Below are 17,124 nucleotides of genomic sequence, written 5' to 3'. Positions count from 1 at the left end.
CTGGCATATTGATTATTTACTTTCAGTAAATCTAGATTATTAATAGAGAATGAGTTCTTTAGAAATACTATATATTTTTGCAATAACTTTAATAATGCTCCAGATTTTTGTCAATGCAATCTGCAGTGATTTATAAATCCAATCTCAGAATTGCAGATGAGATTTGAAATCCACACTGACTATTTCACCACACTTGCCTTTGAAGAATTTATGTATGTATGATGTTTGATACAGTCACACAAAATACCCCCCAGAAAATTGGCTAATTCCTTTCTGTTTTCCCCAGATTCCGAATATATCGCCTGTCAGATTAAACACAAAGTCCTTCAGTGTAATCGTACCTCGGGTAAGTGTTCCATGGGTTTGCAAACTCTTGTTTGATATTAAACGCTCCTTATCCCATAGCACCATTGTTATCACATCACTATTCTTTGCACGTTACTCTATGATGGGAAAGACGAACATTACCAGAGAAAAATTCTTCAGGTTCCGGAAACATGAAATAAAAATAACATAAAATACTGATGCTTAGAGATCAGGCACAATCTGTGGAGAAAATGATGTTAATGACCTACTTATTAATAGAATATACATCTCAACAGCTGGCAAAGCTCTATCCTAACATGCCAATAGAATTGCGCCTGCGAGCCACTCGATCGCCAGTTCTGAAGGCTGCAAAAAAACACATCAACGTTCAAGCATTTGGAGCATTTGACGTGTGCGCAGTCCTGCCAAATTCAACCCTCGCATCACTTTTTGTCCTGAATATTGTAAGTACAAAAATCGTCTTTTTCTGTAGTACATAAATTTTTATGGTTGGCAAAACTATTGCCATGAGAAATCTCCTTGATTATTTTGTCTTGTTGCAGCAAGCGAGTGTCTCTGCTCGTGTGCGTATCGCTCAGATGAAACTGATTGGATCCGTACAACTGAATAGGTAAGGGAAAGACAACTGAAAGACAATTCATGCCCTCACATGGACCCAGTCTGTGCGGGGTAAGATAATTACCACACAAGTTATTACAACAAACATCGAAGATCCTTGGCATTGGAGAATAAATACACATCAGAGGGACACTGGAAAAACGACCTGCTCTGTTTTGGCAAAATGTTCAAACATCTTTAACCATCTGAATTTGTGGATGGAGCTGTCCCTGCAAAAAATCAATCATAGTTAAAATTAGTGTAGATTATGTGTTCAAATGTTTAGATTGGGGCTTCAATCCATAACTTTTATACTGAATGCACAACTAACAATTACCATTCACTGATAGCCAAACTCAGTCATTATTGATTACTTTTTTGCTTATTTCCTTTATTAATATAGTACCGAAGCCTGTAGAGTACAATAGATCTAAATCTAAATTTGACCGTCGATGTACGTTATTAGTTAATTTCAGAGAGGATGCAACATCTGTATTAGGATTAATCCACCAGAATTGTCTGAGACTCCTGTCTAGTGACATTGAGTGGAATTTGTCAAAGTCGGTGCATTGAATAAGATAAAGTTCAAGCAACTGATTTTCACCATTGAGCTCACATATAACTCACCCAAATGCCAGTGTTTCATCAGGATCATTATATGCCATGAGACGCGATGCCATTTAAATTGATTATGATCTCTTTCCAAAGTTGAAACAAAGATAAAGAAATATTTTTCATGCAACAAGCAAGTTATCAGGTAGCATCATAATCATAAATCATATCATTCCTCTGATAAACGTGACATTTTGCATGTTATTTTATTTTATGCATGTTATGTTAATTTAGATACAGCCTGGAAACAGGCCCGTTGGCATGTCAAACCCACAATGACCACCGCTCACTGGTTCACACGACTTCTGTTATCCCACATGTACACATTAGGAGTTATTTATATCACCAATTGGCCTATAAATCCACACATCATTAGGATATGGGAGGAAACCAGAGCACCTGGAGGAACCCCACATGGTCACAGGGAGAAGGTGCAAACTCCACACAGACAGCACTCAAGGTCAGGATTAACTCGGATCTCTGGAGCTGTGAGACAGCTACTCTACCATTGCACCACTATGCCGCTCCTCATTCCTTATTCCGATGAGAAGCTATCATTTGTGCCACAGCCACCTTTATTGTGTTTGGCTGCATATTGGAAGAAATATCTGTGAATATAATGTCAATGTCAAGCCTGCATGCATTCCAGTTGTGAATTTATGAATCTATGACAATGTTGAGCAGATCTCAGACCCTGTGAATATAGACAAAAACAAGAAAAAATGCTTGTTAGTGTGGCCACTGTTTAGGATCAGAGAGGGGAAGATCAGACGGATTGAGGTGAAAACACGGCAAGGGCTGAAACTGGACGGGGGAGAGGGAGACCAGAGGAAAGTAGAGGCACTGCATGTGGCAACGGATAAAGTGGAACTGTGTTCTAGGACAGAACTGAGATAGAAAGGGTTGGTGCTGTTGCAGGGAGAGGTCAAGGGCATGCGTGCACTGAGGTGTGGCGATACGGCTGGATCTCAGGATGCAAAGAGAACAGCGCATCGAAAAATGTGCGATAGTTTAAACATGCCTGTGATGCAATGGTATGCATCCAAGTATTCAGTACAAACCCAGGCTGCCATTATATTTGTTGCAAGTTTCCTCACATCACTGCACCAGGAGTTTAAAGTCAGATTGCACAAACATTGTTAAAAATCCAGACAATTCCCTTTGTGATGTAATGGTGTTCTGCTTTTTTACTTTGTCTTTTTGTACAGCCTGAAATTGACTATGGGTCGTACTAATGTTGGCCCTGTTCCGGTAAGTAAATCTTCTTGCATGATTTTAAGTCTTGTTTGTTTGTGATGACACTTGAGTCTTGGGTACAAATTAGTCTGTGATCAAAGTAACAGTCATCATATCAGAAGGTAAGCGTTATGGTGGCGCAGTGTGACAGCATCTTAATACGCCGATTCTAGTAATCTGAACTTGGCAGATGCCATATGATGGATTTATAGGCAAGATCCTTTCTGAACTTAACTTGAAAGTGTCTCATCACAACATTTAGGAAGACACTTCCACATCACTGAATAGGGAGGGATGTGGATCATGTGCATGCAAAGGCGACAATAGTTTAACTTGGCAACATTTTTGGCACGGACACTGTGGGCCAAAGCTTCAAAGGATGTTGAAGATTTTAAATACAAACAGAAAGTGCTGGGAATCCTCAGTGGATGATGGAAACAAGTTCTCAGGTCCATGATCAACACCTTGTGCAGTGATGATGATCATGTAGTCCCAGATAATAAACAACCTAAGTTCTGAATGTGACTGCAACTGCAAATGGTGGAATTGGGTTAAAAACAAAGTTCTGGAGGAAATCAGCGTCAGGCAGCGTTTATGGAGGGAACAGACAAGGGTGGTGCTGATGCAATCTGGCTGACAGAACTCTACCATGCTGAAGGCCTCTCGTACAACTGCTCATACCCACCCCTTGACCATGACATCACCGACAAACATCAGACCACTATCTCCCAATCCATCACAGATCTCATGCCTTTTGACAATGTTCCCTCCCCAACTACCACCCTAGTTTTTCCCAAACCCTGCACTGCCCGTTTCAATCTCCAGCCCAATTCCATGGACATGAGTACCCTAGCTGGCCAGACCTTTATTTACATTGATTTTGCCCTACTGAAGTCATCTCCTCATACTACAAATTTGAATGCCTTGTCCCACACTTCCTAATCTATACCATGGACGTCCAGTATCTTTGCACCCCATCCAAGAGTCAAGAGTCAAGAGTCAATTTAATTGTCATTTGGACCCCTGGAGGTCCAAACGAAATGCCGTTTCTGCAGCCATACATTACACACAAATAGACCCCAGACACAACATAATTACATTTAACATAAACATCCATCACATAACTGTGATGGAAGGCCAAAAAAACTTATCTCTCCACTGCACTCTCCCCCCCCCGATGTCAGAGTCAAAGTCAAAGCCCCCGGCTGGCGATGGCGATTGTCCCGCGGCCATTGAAGCCACGCCGGGTGGTGCGAGGTCGCACACCGGGTCTTGGTGTTGGAGCCCCCGGTGTGTGCTCGCAAAGTCCCGCGGCCGTTCCAGCCGCGCGGGGCAATGGTGTTAGGCCCCGCTCCAGGAGCTCTTCGACCCCGCAACACGGGCGGGAGAATTCGCCGTTGCAGGAGCCCCGAAAAGCGGTCTCCCTCCAGGGAGCCGCGCGGGGTCGTCCGAGCCGTCCGCAGACCCGCAGTAGCAGCCTCCGACTCAGCAGCAGCAGCGGCATCGGCAGCAGCAGCAGCAGCAGCAGCAGCGGCAGCGCTCCTCCACCGCTCCACCCGCTCCGGCCTCGGCCAGCTCCGCGACGGCAACGGTGAGTCGGCACCAGAGTCCCCGGCTTCTTCCCGTTGGAGGCCGCTCCTCGTTGCGGCCTCAACGACACCTGAGACCCGACGGAAAAAGGTCGGGTCTCCAGTGCAGGGAGAGATTCAAAAGTTCCCCCCCCCCCCCTCCCACCCCACCCCCATCCCCCCACACACACACCCCAACATAAAATAACAAAAACTACATAAAAACACAGACAAAAAATAATAAAAACGCGGACAGGCTGCAGAGGCCGCTGCTGGCCAGAGCCGCGCCGCCTACCGGAATCCCCCACCAGGTAGGCCTTAGTGCTCTCCATTTCTTCCTAGAACAAAGAACGAACAACCTTCTCCTCAACTTGCTCTCACATCCACCTGTTGGAACATATCCTCACCCGTTGGAACCTTTTTTGATTCCTCTCAGCCATGGGCACTCACATGGGATCTAGCTAGGCCTGCCTTTCCCTTCACAACATCGAAATATACCCCTAGAACCACCTCAACTTGTTTTCCACTGCATTGGTGCTGCCACCTGCATTTGCTATATCACCATCTATATCTATCATTCATCTTTCCCCAGACTCTGTCTGAAGAAGTGTCTCGATCCAAAACATAATCTATTCCTTTTCTCCAGAGATAATGTCTGACCCGCTGAGTTACTCCAGCTTTTTGTGTCTATGTGCAGTATTTGTTGATTTCATGAACTTCAATCAATTTCCATGCTGCCCTCAAATTTACTTGGACTCTTGTCACATCTCTTTTTCCTTTCTTGATCTCTCTGTCTCCATTTCAGGAGATAGACTGTCCACAGACATCTGCTACAAACTCACTGATACCCACAGCCAACTTCACTACATATCCTCCTGCCCTCTTTCTTCTACGGCCTCATCCCTTTCTTGCAGTTTCTCTGTCTCTGCAGCATTTGTTGGCTTTCCACTCTAGGATATCTGAATTTGGATTTAACCCCCTGAAATGTTCCATCTCTTGCCTCTCTCACCATCTCTTCCTTATCGACCCTACTTCAAGTCTAATTCTTTGACCAAACTTTTAGTCATCAACAGGCTTGGTGTCAACCTTTTCTTGCTGATATTCTTTTGAAATTCCTCGATGTTTCATCATGTTATAAATACTGTCTAAATCTGGTGTGTTAATATTGTGATACTACTTGAACAGTTCTTCAGCTCTTTCAATCCAAAATCACGAGAAACAATGTCTTTGGAAATGTCCAATCTGGAATGTAAATTTTGCTGTCTTCTATCTACCTAGTTGAGATGAAGTGGCCAATGCTGATGGTAGCTCTTCCTTCATCCAAATCCTGTTGGACCCTCTCTTGTCTGTGCTGGAATGCACAAAGTTCTATGGGACAGTTTATATGTGTGGGATGAGCTGCCGTATTCACACTACCTCAACAGTACATATCTAGTAGCAGCATCTTATCTTCAGAGCTGGCCTTTGATTGTTGCGGCTCAGTGGAGTGCTAAAAATGACCGGAGAGGAGCCTAGATGGAGGGGAGTGTGAACGTTACTTAAAATGAAATAATTTAGTATTCATATCGCTGGGTTGTGAGGTACTCAAGCAAAATATGAGGTTGTGTTCTTCAAATGTGTGCGTGGCTTCACTCTGGCAATGAAGGAGGTCGAGGACAGAAAGATCAGTGTGGAACAGGAAGGGGAGTTTAAAAGGTTGGCAACCAGGACCAAGCGTAAGTGTTCACCGAAATAGTCACGAGTCTATGTTTGGTTTCGTGAATATACAGGAGACCATATCAGGAGCACCAGTTGCAGTAGATGAGGTTAGAGGACGTACATGTGAAACTCTGTCTAACCTGCCTGGATCCCTGGATGGATTCGAGAGATGGTATTAGGACAGGTAGCTACAGGGGAAGGTACCTGGGGAAGGGGGTGGTTTAGTTGGGAAGGGACGAGTGAGCCAAGGGGGTGTGGAGGGAGTGGTTCCTACAGAATGCGGAAAGGGATAGAGATGGGAAGATGTGATTAGTGATGTAATAATCCCTTAGGAGATTACACAAGTGTCGGAGGATAGTGTGTTGAATGCGGAGGCTGGTAGGGTGAATGGTGAGAACCAGGGACCTCTGTCCATGTTGCATCTGGGGGTAGGAGAAGAGCAGAACTACAGGACACAGAGGAGACACTTGTGAGGGTCCCATCTATGACCGCAGGGAGGAACCCACTATCCCTGAAGAATGCGGACATCTCAGTTGTACTAGTATGGAACACCTCACACTGGGTGCAGATGCAGTGAAAACAGAAGAATTGAGAATAGGGAAGAGCACCTTTGCAATGGAAAGGAGTATGGTCCAAATAGCTGTGCGAGTCAGTAGGTTTGTAATAGATGTCCGTTGATAGTCTGTCTCCTGTGACGGAGACAGAGGGATCGAGAGAGGGGAGAGAGAAGTGTTCGAGATAGTCCAGGTGAATTTGAAAGCAGGTTGAAAGTTAGTGGTGAAGTTGATAAAGTCCATGAGTTCTGCATGGGTGCAGGAGCTAATCCCCAAAGCAGTCGTTGGGATAGCAGAGAAAGGGTTGGGGGATAGGGCCCCTGTGCACCTGGACTAAGGACTGTTCAACATACCTGACAAAAGGGCAGCCATAGATGGGTCCATACGAGTGGCCATGGCTAAGCCTTTAATTTGGAGAAAGTGGACGGAGTCAAGGGAGAAGTTGGTGAGGTTGTGAACAAGTTCGACTAAATAGAGGAGGGTGTTAGCAGTGAAATTGGTTGGGTCTTTGTTCGAGGAAGAAGCGAAAAGGTCTGAAGGTCTCCTGATGAGGGATGGAGGTGTAGAGGGGATGATGTCCATGGTAAAGAGGAATGAATGGGGGCCTGGAAACCGAAAGTTGTTATTGTTGAAGAGCGTGCGAGGTGTTCTGGACATAGCTGCTGCCTTATCCACTGAGTTACCCCATCCTTGCATCAGTGTTGATTGATGCAATTGCATGCCAATTTCAATGGGCTCCCACAGTGTAACTAGCAATCTGTGTTCTTAAAGAGACAGTGGTGTCTGACTACTGTGGTGACACTCTGTCTGTTATAACTGAAATCTGTTTTAAAGAGGTCCATAATAACGAGGGTAGACTGTATTAAAAACCTATGAGGGAGAGAAAACCACTTTGTAAACAATTGAATACAATCATTCAACGTAAAAAAAAAAACCAAGGTTACGGCAGCGGTGATATAGCAGCGACCAGCATGCAATTGACCTCTGGTGCCGTCTGTGGCGATTCTGCACATTCTCACTGTGTTGGTTTCCTGCCACACTCCACCAATACGCAGGTTCGTAGGTTAATTGACCACGGTAAATTGCCCCTTCTGTGGGTGAGTACTAGCATCTGGGGAGTGTGAGTTGATGAGAATGTGTGAAAAATAAAATGCATTAGGGTCTTGTGGAAAAATGGGTACTTCTTGGCCAGTAGCGACTTGGATGGATTGAAGGGCCTGCTTCCATGCTTGGTTTCCCCATAATCATATGTTGAATAATGCACCTGTCTCTGATAGAGCCATTCCTCTCCACTGAAATAAATGTAGTCACTGAATCTGTCTCAGTTCTAACCTGGGTCAGCTCCCTCTCCAGATTCCTCAATGAGCTAATAGGAAGCTAACATTCCAAACGTCAACCCCATGAGAAGTTCTGCTCAAGAGTGCGGTCAAAAGGACCACAGTGATGACATCATATAACCATATAAACCATATAACCATATAACAATTACAGCACGGAAACAGGCCATCTCGGCCCTACAAGTCCATGCCGAACAAATTTTTTTCCCATTAGTCCCACCTGCCTGCACTCGTACCATAACCCTCCATTCCCTTCTCATCCATATGCCTATCCAATTTATTTTTAAATGATACCAATGAACCTGCCTCCACCACTTCCACTGGGAGCTCATTCCACACCACCACCACTCTCTGCGTAAAGAAGTTCCGTCTCATATTACCCCTAAACTTCTGTCCCTTAATTCTGAAGTCATGTCCTCTTGTTTGAATCTTCCCTATTCTCAAAGGGAAAAGCTTGTCCACATCAACTCTGTCTATCCCTCTCATCATTTTAAAGACCTCTATCAGGTCCCCCCTTAAACTTCTGCGCTCCAGAGAATAAAGACCTAACTTATTCAACCTATCTCTGTAACTTAGTTGTTGAAACCCAGGCAACATCCTGGGAAGCCTGAGACTTCCTTGTTCATATGAGTGGTCTTTGGGTTGTCAATTCCAGCCCCCCCCACAACGATGTTGTACACCGTCACTCCCCACTGTAAACATTACATTATCCTAGGATATTAAACTAAGAGGATCTTATTTGACATTTTCTTTCTCATCATGTCTTGTTGAAGGTGGCTGGTCTGCAACTGATAATGAACCTTGCAGTAAAGTTTGCGGTGTTACCAGGCGTCAATGGTAAGTACGTGATGGAGACTGTTTGGGATTTCCACGGTAAAAATGGATAATGGCGCAACGTATTTAGATGTTGGGGGTTTTTCTACCTTGTGCTGAACTTCCATCACGAAAATTAGCTTTGCTCAGTTTATCTGTTGGTTAATTATATTCTTGCTCTTAGTTAGCAAATTAAAGATTTTACTGACTTGATTATTGCAACGATTTTGATGTAAATTGTCAATTGGGAAATGTTCCACTTGCTAAATTCATCTGCCATTTCTATATTCCACATTATCATCCCTCTTTATTCTTTACTCTTTATATATCAGAAGAAACTTTTTCTATCCGATACAATATTATTGGCTAGCTTACCTTCATAGTTCATCTTTTCTCTCAGTGTTGTCTTTTTGTTCCCTTCTCTTGGTTTTTAAAAGCTTCCCAAACCTCCGGCTTCCCACTGATTTTTTGCAACATTATGTTCCTCTCTTTTAGTTTTATACTGTCTTTGATTTTCCTGTCAGCCACGGTCATCTCATTGCGATGAAAAGATCCTATGTCTTCCAAATTATTGCTAGAAACTCCTGCCATTGCTGCTACACTGTCATTCCTGCTAGGGTCCCTTTCCAGTTTAAATTCCATTTGGAATATTTTGGAGGACCAAGAAACCAAGAACCAATCAACTTTAGACAGCTACTCCCTCATACCTCTGTAATCACCTTTACGAGATAGTAATACAAACACATCTAATTTCATCTTCTCCTTCTCAAACTGCAAGTTGGATTTTATCTCCCATCCTGCGTTTGGACTGTTCGACCTGCTGCCCTCTGGAAGGCGTTATTGGTGCATCAAATCCAGGACAAATAGACTCAGGAATAGTTGCTTTCCGAGAATTATAACTACTATTAATTCTAATTCACACATGCACTGACTTCACTGCCCAACACGGACTTCCATCTGTATATATGTATATATGTATGTAGCGCCGCAGAAATTGTGCACCTCCCCCCCCCCCCCCCCCCCCCCCCCCCCCCCCCCCCCCCCCCCCCCACCCCCCCCCCCCCCCCCCCCCCCCCCCCACCCCCCCCCCCCCCCCCCCCCCCCCCCCCCCCCCCCCCCCCCCCCCATCCCCCCCCCCCCCCCGCCCCCCCCCCCCCCCCTTCCCCCTTCTGTTTTTTGTTTTTTCTGTTTCTTGTTTTTTGTGCTAAATTGTATGTATGCACTGAGTACGAGCAGCTTTCATTTTCACTGTACATGTATAGTGACAATAAATGGCATATCTATCTATATTATGGTCACTGCCCCCTAGGAGTTCCTTTACTTTAAGCTTCCTAATCACACCTGGTTCTTTCCTCAATACCAAATCCAGAATTGCCTTTTCCCTCCTAGGCTTGACCACAAGCTGCTCTAAGAAGCCATCTCGTAGGCATTCTACAAATTAATTCTCTTAAGATCCAATGCCAACCTGATTTTCCCAGTCTATCTACTTATTGAAATCCCAGGTGGCCACTGTAACATTGCCTTTCTTACATGACAATTGTACCTCTTCATGTGATTTGTACCCGACGTCCTGGCTACAGTTCAGATGCCTGTAAATATCTTCCATCAGGGTATTTTTATCCTGACAGTTTTTTTAGTTCTATCCACAAGGATTCTACGTCTAATCCTATGTCACGCCTTGCTGAGGACAGAATTTCATTTCTGAACAGCATAGCTACCCCACCCATCTGTCTTTTTCATAGGACATGTAACTTGGATATTCAGCTCCCAGCTCTGATCCTCTCTCAGCCATGTCTCTGTGATGCCCACAACATTGTACCTACCAAATTCTAACTGTGCTATTAGGTCATCCGTATACTGCGTGCATTCAAATATAACACCAATTCTTCACACCTCTTCTTATATTGGCCCTAATTTTGCCTACCATATCTCTTCTTAAACTTCCTGTTCTATTACTTCTGGAGACTTCAGTAACCTCTCCTGCTCTCTCCTTCCCTTTAATTTCATCCATATATTTCCATTTTATTCACGACCCGCCTCACACACTATACACACTCTTTAGTTTTAAAGCCCTATCTATGGCCCTAGTTATGTCATTTACCTAGTTTCCCAGCTGGGTTCAAGTGAAGTCTGTCAATCAAGACAGCTCCCTCCTTCCCCAATACTGGTGCCAATGCCCCACAAATTCAACTCCACCTCTCCCACACCAATCTTTGGGCCATGAGTGCAGCTCTTTAATCTTCACAACCCTATGCCAAATTATTTGTGGCTCAGGTAGCAATCCAGAGGTTATTACCTCTTTGGTTCTGCTTTTCGATTTAGTACCCAGTTGCTTAAATTCCCTTGTCAGATCCTGTTTCCTTGTTCTATCTTTGTCATGGTATCCACATGACGTAACCCAGGCACCTGGACGGCTACACAGCCTTCGGGTCTGTATCCTCATGACAAATACCCAATGATGGCCACGTGTTTCTTCTCTCTGCGCTCTTGAATGGCTTCCTGGTCCACGGTGTCATGGTCAGGTTTCTCATCCTTCCTACAGCCCCCACACACATCTGCACAGGGAGCAAGAATCTCGGCCCTGCGTGTCAAGCTCATGGCTGAGGCTCTTCTAACAAGCTGGGTCTAGAATTTAAAAGCATGTGAGGTGATCTCAATGAAATGCCTCAAATGCTTACACGGCTTGATAGACTAGAAGCTAGGATGATGTTCCCTCGCTGGGGCGGCGAGATCAGAGCTTGCAGTCGCAAACTAGCTATAATGACAAGAATCCTCTACCCAAGAGTGTTTGGATGCTGGGTCTTCACAGATATCCAAAACGGAGATCATATTGGATGTTAGGGAAGGGATGTGCACAGGAAAATCGTACTGTGGTAACATGAGGTAAAGTCTTCATCGCGGTGATTGGCTGTGCAATTGTGAGGGGCTGAGTAACTTACAGAAAATTTTAATAATTTTTCTTACAGTGAAACTGGCCAAAGGTGTTCCACTTCCAAACGTGAAAAAATTAGTTTTTATAAACCCCCGTCTTGATGTGAACAAGGTGAGTAATTGCATTACATAAGATGGTGTTAATTATGTGAAATACGTGTGAATGAAGTTGAATCAAAATGATAGACATGAGGGGGTCAGTTTCCCTTGAGCAGGGGTTCCCAACCTTTTTCGTCCTGTTTACCCCTGGCAACTTTAATAGCACATAACAATGTTATTTCACTTATTTATGAACAACTAATGATGAACAGATACCAGAACCAAACACGGTCAATCAATGAGAAAAAATATGTACAAATCCAGAATCAACAAATATAACCCCTGGGGTGGTGAAATTTACCCCCAGGTTGGGAACCCTTGCCCTTGAGGATACCCATGAGAGGAGATTATGTCCGCCTTGTCTATTTTGTTTCTTTGGAAACCCGTATTACAGTGCAGAGTTTCAACACCATTTTTGGCCATCATTTATTATTTTAGGACATCCTTTATTAGTGTGATTCTGAGCCATTCCCAATGTCTTTATAATAACTTTAGAATTTAATGTTTTGAGCCGACTATTTTTATGCTGGAGTTTGAGAGAGTTGGCCTCTATTGATCAAATTAACTTTTATTTTCACGCCATGGGTATCAAGTTGATCCTGGTAGAAGAAGTAAACACTGAGGCAGCTTAAAAATATATAATCTTTTTAAATCCTAAAATGATTAAAAATGCCAAAACCCATCTGACCATTTTAAATAATGAAGTCTAGCAAATGCGAATAATCCTTTATTACCATTTAAACTGTTTACAAGATTTGTGTTTGAGTACTGTAATCAGTTCTGGTGCTTAGACTTTCTGGTGACCATCTTGGTGAAGGAGAGGGTGCCTAGATTTGTGACAATGGTTCCAGGCTTGAGATGCTCCAGGTACACGACGAGGCTGGGGAAGATGGTATCTTGGGGTCCTGGTTCAAAGCTTCCTGAAAGTGGCAACACAACTAAAAGAGTGGTAAAGAAGGGATATGGTCTGCTCTCCTTCTCTGGTTGGAGCATTGAGTATAAGAATCAAGAAGTCATGATGCAGCTCCATTCAACTTTGGTTAGGCAACATTGGAAATACTGCATGCAGTCTGGGCACCCCATTATGGGAAGGATGTGGAGGCTTTGGAGAGGGTGTAGAAGTTTACCAGAATGCTATTAGCAGCAGGACAACACCAGAGGGTGTAGGGAGACCTGATAAAAGTATACACAATAATGTGAGGTGGAGATAGTCAGAATCATTTTTCCCAGAGTGGAAATGTCAAAGACTAGATGGCATCGCTTTCAGTTAAAAGGGGCAGAGTTTAAGGGAGATGGCATGTTATTTTACACATAGTGGATGGTGCCTGGAACACACCACCAGGAGTGGAGACAGATACATTAGTGGCGTTTACGAGCATTTGAATAAGCATTTACTGGGCATGGAGTGGATCATGTACAAGTAGATGGGATTAGTTTGTCGTGGCATTATGTTCACCACGGACATTTGGTCGAAGGGCCTATTCCTGAGTTGTACTTTTCTATATTCTCCTTGGAGTAGAGGAGGAATATGGGAGATGTAGGGAGTGTTCAGAGCCTTGAGTGAAGTAGTCCGATTAGATGGGATAAAAACTGCTGGATGGGCTGGAGGCAAAACAAAGGGTCTATGGAGATGATGTGTTGAGATCAGAAATGCACTTGCTATAAGGTTGTCAAAGATGATCTAATTGTAACTTCCATGGGGGGAATTGGATATGTTATGAAGGAAATTGATGATTATGGGGAATGACCACAGAGATGTTTTGATTGAAAAACCTTTCAAAGGATGTTCCAGTCACTGAATGGCCTCCTTTGGTGTTTGGTTTTGTATCATGATCTATAAACAGTAACCTGTGGCATATCAAATAATTGAGACTATAGATTTAAACTGTACTTTGAAGCAAGCACTGGTGCCATGTGAAGGAAGATGGGAGAGCATTATTTTAATGTTAATATCTTCTTTTCAGAATATTCTTGTGATTGCAACTGATGTTCGATATCGTCCATAACCAGCGGACACCCTCAGCCGAGATTTTGATGGGAAAGACAACCGGGCATACAGACGGCTTTGATTACCTAAAATGATCTGGCCATTTATTAAGATGAGATTGTGTATAAGGCCGCTGTTTCAATTTACAGCATTTTTTCAAATATAAATTTCTAGCTTGATGGCTTCTAATCTGGTATATTGCAAAAAATAACTATTGGTAAATTCTATATGCTGAAGCTTTTTTGCTAATTTCTAAAAGCAAAAAGAGATTAAATCTCTGAAATCTTCCTGCAAACATAAAGCAATGATCAGCAAACTAAGAGGAACCAAGCCTTTCCTCGAACACGTGATAGCAAACGTTATGCTTTACTGCTTTTCATCAGTACCTTTTTTTGAAAAGGGATTATGAGAAACTTTTTGGTGATTTGTAACAGTTTTCATTTAAGCTTGCCTAATTGCTAATAAAGCGCAAATTCTTTACTATATCTGTGCATGGATATTTGTTATACCTAATTGGTCGTGAAACAAATTCCACAAACTCTCTGTGGAGGTGCCTTCACTTTTCTCGCTGAGCTGCACAAAAATAAAGCAATGAAAGAAAACGCAGACTTTTTTTTAGAAATGTGAAGAAAAATCTACATGTTTTCGGGTGTGAGTTGTTCCAGTCATGATTTATTCCTCCACAGAGAAGTCTGATTATCATTCAATTTAAATCTGTAGATTTCTCACCCTTCTTTCTGTGGTTCCTTGTAATGTTTCCTTTAATTGATATACAGTATATACAAGCACGAACAATTACATATGGGGGCTTATATGACCCATCTTTCTAAGATATATCTGAAATAGACCAATTCTGGGTGTACTTCAGAAATGAATATAAATGAATATTCCTCGAGGACTGAATCTTCTGATCCTTCCCACACACTGGCTGGAATATCTTTTTTCACAAGAAATTTCTGTTCACCATTGTGCCATCCAGTAGGCTCTGGTGATGGTGTTTACTGAACATGTAGGACCATTCATGCATTGCTTTGTGTAATAATGTTGTGGGCCTACTGTCAACACACTGATCACGAGAACCCATCATCAGAACTCTTTGAGGAAACTGGGTTTGGTAAACAAGTCCCAGCATTTCAACATGGACCACATCATGAGAACGATTCAAAAATAATTTACCCTGATGCAGCAGGTGCACACGACATGGAAACGCTTTGTTTATTCAAAAGGTAAATGTAAGGTTCAAACAGAAATGTTCAACAGGTTAGGACAGCGACTGTGGAAAGAGAACCTGCTAATGTTTCAGGTCAGACAAAGTCAGAGACAATCCAGAACAATGGACAGAACCAATTCATTAATGTGCTAATAGATTGGTTTTGGGTTTATGAAAATCGCATTGTGCTTGCACAGAAACAGTATGATGGTGTTGACCACACTCAGAATTTAGCAACGGTAAATTGAGATAGATTTGCCTGCAAAAAACACTTGAATGTAAATGTATCTACAACCTCTGAATATCTATAATGCTTTAAGCCAATTTGTGTTTTAATCACTTACAATAAAATACAGCTATCTATTGCACACTCCAAGGTCTCATAAGCAAGCCTTGATTAGAAAGGTGGACAAAATGCTGGAGAAACTCAGCGGCTGCAGCAGTATCTATGGAGCGAAGGAAATGGGCAACATTTCGGGCCGAAACCCTTCTGATGAGTCTGAAGAAGGGTCTTGACACAAAATGTCACCTATTCCTTATCTCGAAATATCTTGTCTGACCTGCTGAGTTACTCCAGATTTTTGTGTCTATCCTGGATTAGCAAGATTCCAATGAAAGGTCATCAACCTGAAGCATGGTCATCTTCCATGTTTGGATTGGATTTCTGAAGACTCATTAATTCCTCTACATGACTATTCACATATCTTCATGACCTGCATCACTGGTTCTGCCCCTTTTAAAACTTCTCCTGTCCATACTCTAACTTGTGCAAGCACTACTGCACGTGCAACATATCCATTAAAAAATTACCCATCAACAGTGGAGAATGACCCGGTGAGTATTGGCTTTGATTTCACATTTCTAATGTTGGCATTTTTTTTTTTTTTTTTTTTTTTTTTTTTTGTTTATTTTATTAGAAGTTAATACAGCACAAAACAGTACAGTGGCGCCTAATTTTAGGTGCCAACTATGTAACACCATAATCCATTCTATGTACAACCTCTAGTTTTATGTTATAAGAAAAAAGTAAGCAGATCAAGAAAAAGAAAGCAATAGAAAGGGGAAAAAGTGGAAAAATAGATGGCAGAGAGTAGAAAAACGTGAAGTGTGTATATAAAAAATAAAAAAAGGAAGAGAGAAAGAGGAGAGTAGAAATAGAAGAGAAGGCCCCTTAAAAGAGAATTTTTCAAATCTGTATTCGGAGATGTAGATCTATCCGCGTCATGAACTGAAATCGGCAATCCTTACGGCACCGCTGCATCACATGATTCCAAAAAGTCGATGAAAGGAGACCAACTCTTTAAGAATTGGTCATATTTATCTATTAGTCGGAGTCTCATTTCTTCAAGGCGTGCTATGTCCATCATATTCCTAATCCACATTTTAACAGTTGGTGTGGTTGTACTTTTCCAAAATTTAAGTATCAATTTCTTTCCAATTATTAACCCATAATTAAAAAAAACATTTTGATCTTTATTTAAATTGGTATCTTCTCCTATTATTCCAAATATAATCCATTCCGTTTTGGGTTCTATTCTTGACTTGAAAATCTTTGTAAATATATCAAATATATCACTCCAAAATTTATTCAACTTTGTACATCCAACAAATGAGTGTGTTATATTAGCGTTTTGAAACAAACATTTATCGCATCTGGGAGAGACGTTTGGATAAAATTTGTTCAACCTCGTTTTTGAATAATATAGTCTATGTAATAATTTGAATTGAATTAAATTGTGTCTTGCATTAATAGAACAGTTATGTGTGTTCATCAAATATTTTTCCCATCTATCCTTCGAGATCTTTGTCATTAGCTCTTGTTCCCAATCTTCCCTTAATGCTTCTGTTGAGGGTGATTCTCTATTTAATATATTATTATAAAAGTATGATATTAATTTTTGTGAATCAGCCTTAATATTCATTGCTTCTTCTAAAGGATCTAAAAATATAGTTTGAAATCTATGTGTATGTTTCTTCATAAAGTCACATACCTGTATATATTTAAAATATTGATTATCCTTCAATTTAAATTTTAATTTTAATTGTTGAAATGATAACAGTTTGCCCACTTCATACATGTCCCCTACTTTCCTAATCCCCAGTCTATCCCATTGCTGATATGTGTTGTCGATGAGAGAAGGTTTGAATGCGGGGT

At 42.1% G+C, this 17,124-nt stretch overlaps 1 protein-coding gene across 1 annotated transcript; it reads left to right on the top strand.

Moving 5' to 3' along the window:
* The first annotated feature begins 263 nt into the window (after positions 1–263).
* On the top strand, positions 264–14,242 carry LOC129693929 (bactericidal permeability-increasing protein-like). Its single transcript, XM_055630663.1, has 7 exons — positions 264–346; positions 603–770; positions 870–937; positions 2,745–2,787; positions 8,703–8,766; positions 11,709–11,785; positions 13,737–14,242. Exons 2-7 carry the CDS (start codon positions 624–626, stop codon positions 13,776–13,778), a joined length of 441 nt encoding a protein of 146 aa, XP_055486638.1. The 5' UTR covers positions 264–346; positions 603–623; the 3' UTR covers positions 13,779–14,242.
* Positions 14,243–17,124: the final 2,882 nt, after the last annotated feature.

Source organism: Leucoraja erinacea, unplaced genomic scaffold (assembly GCF_028641065.1).
Source record: "Leucoraja erinacea ecotype New England unplaced genomic scaffold, Leri_hhj_1 Leri_484S, whole genome shotgun sequence".
NCBI classification, from domain to species: Eukaryota; Metazoa; Chordata; class Chondrichthyes; order Rajiformes; family Rajidae; genus Leucoraja; species Leucoraja erinaceus.
Note: the sequence above shows the minus strand (reverse complement) of the source record. Positions and strands in the feature narration are given on the sequence as shown.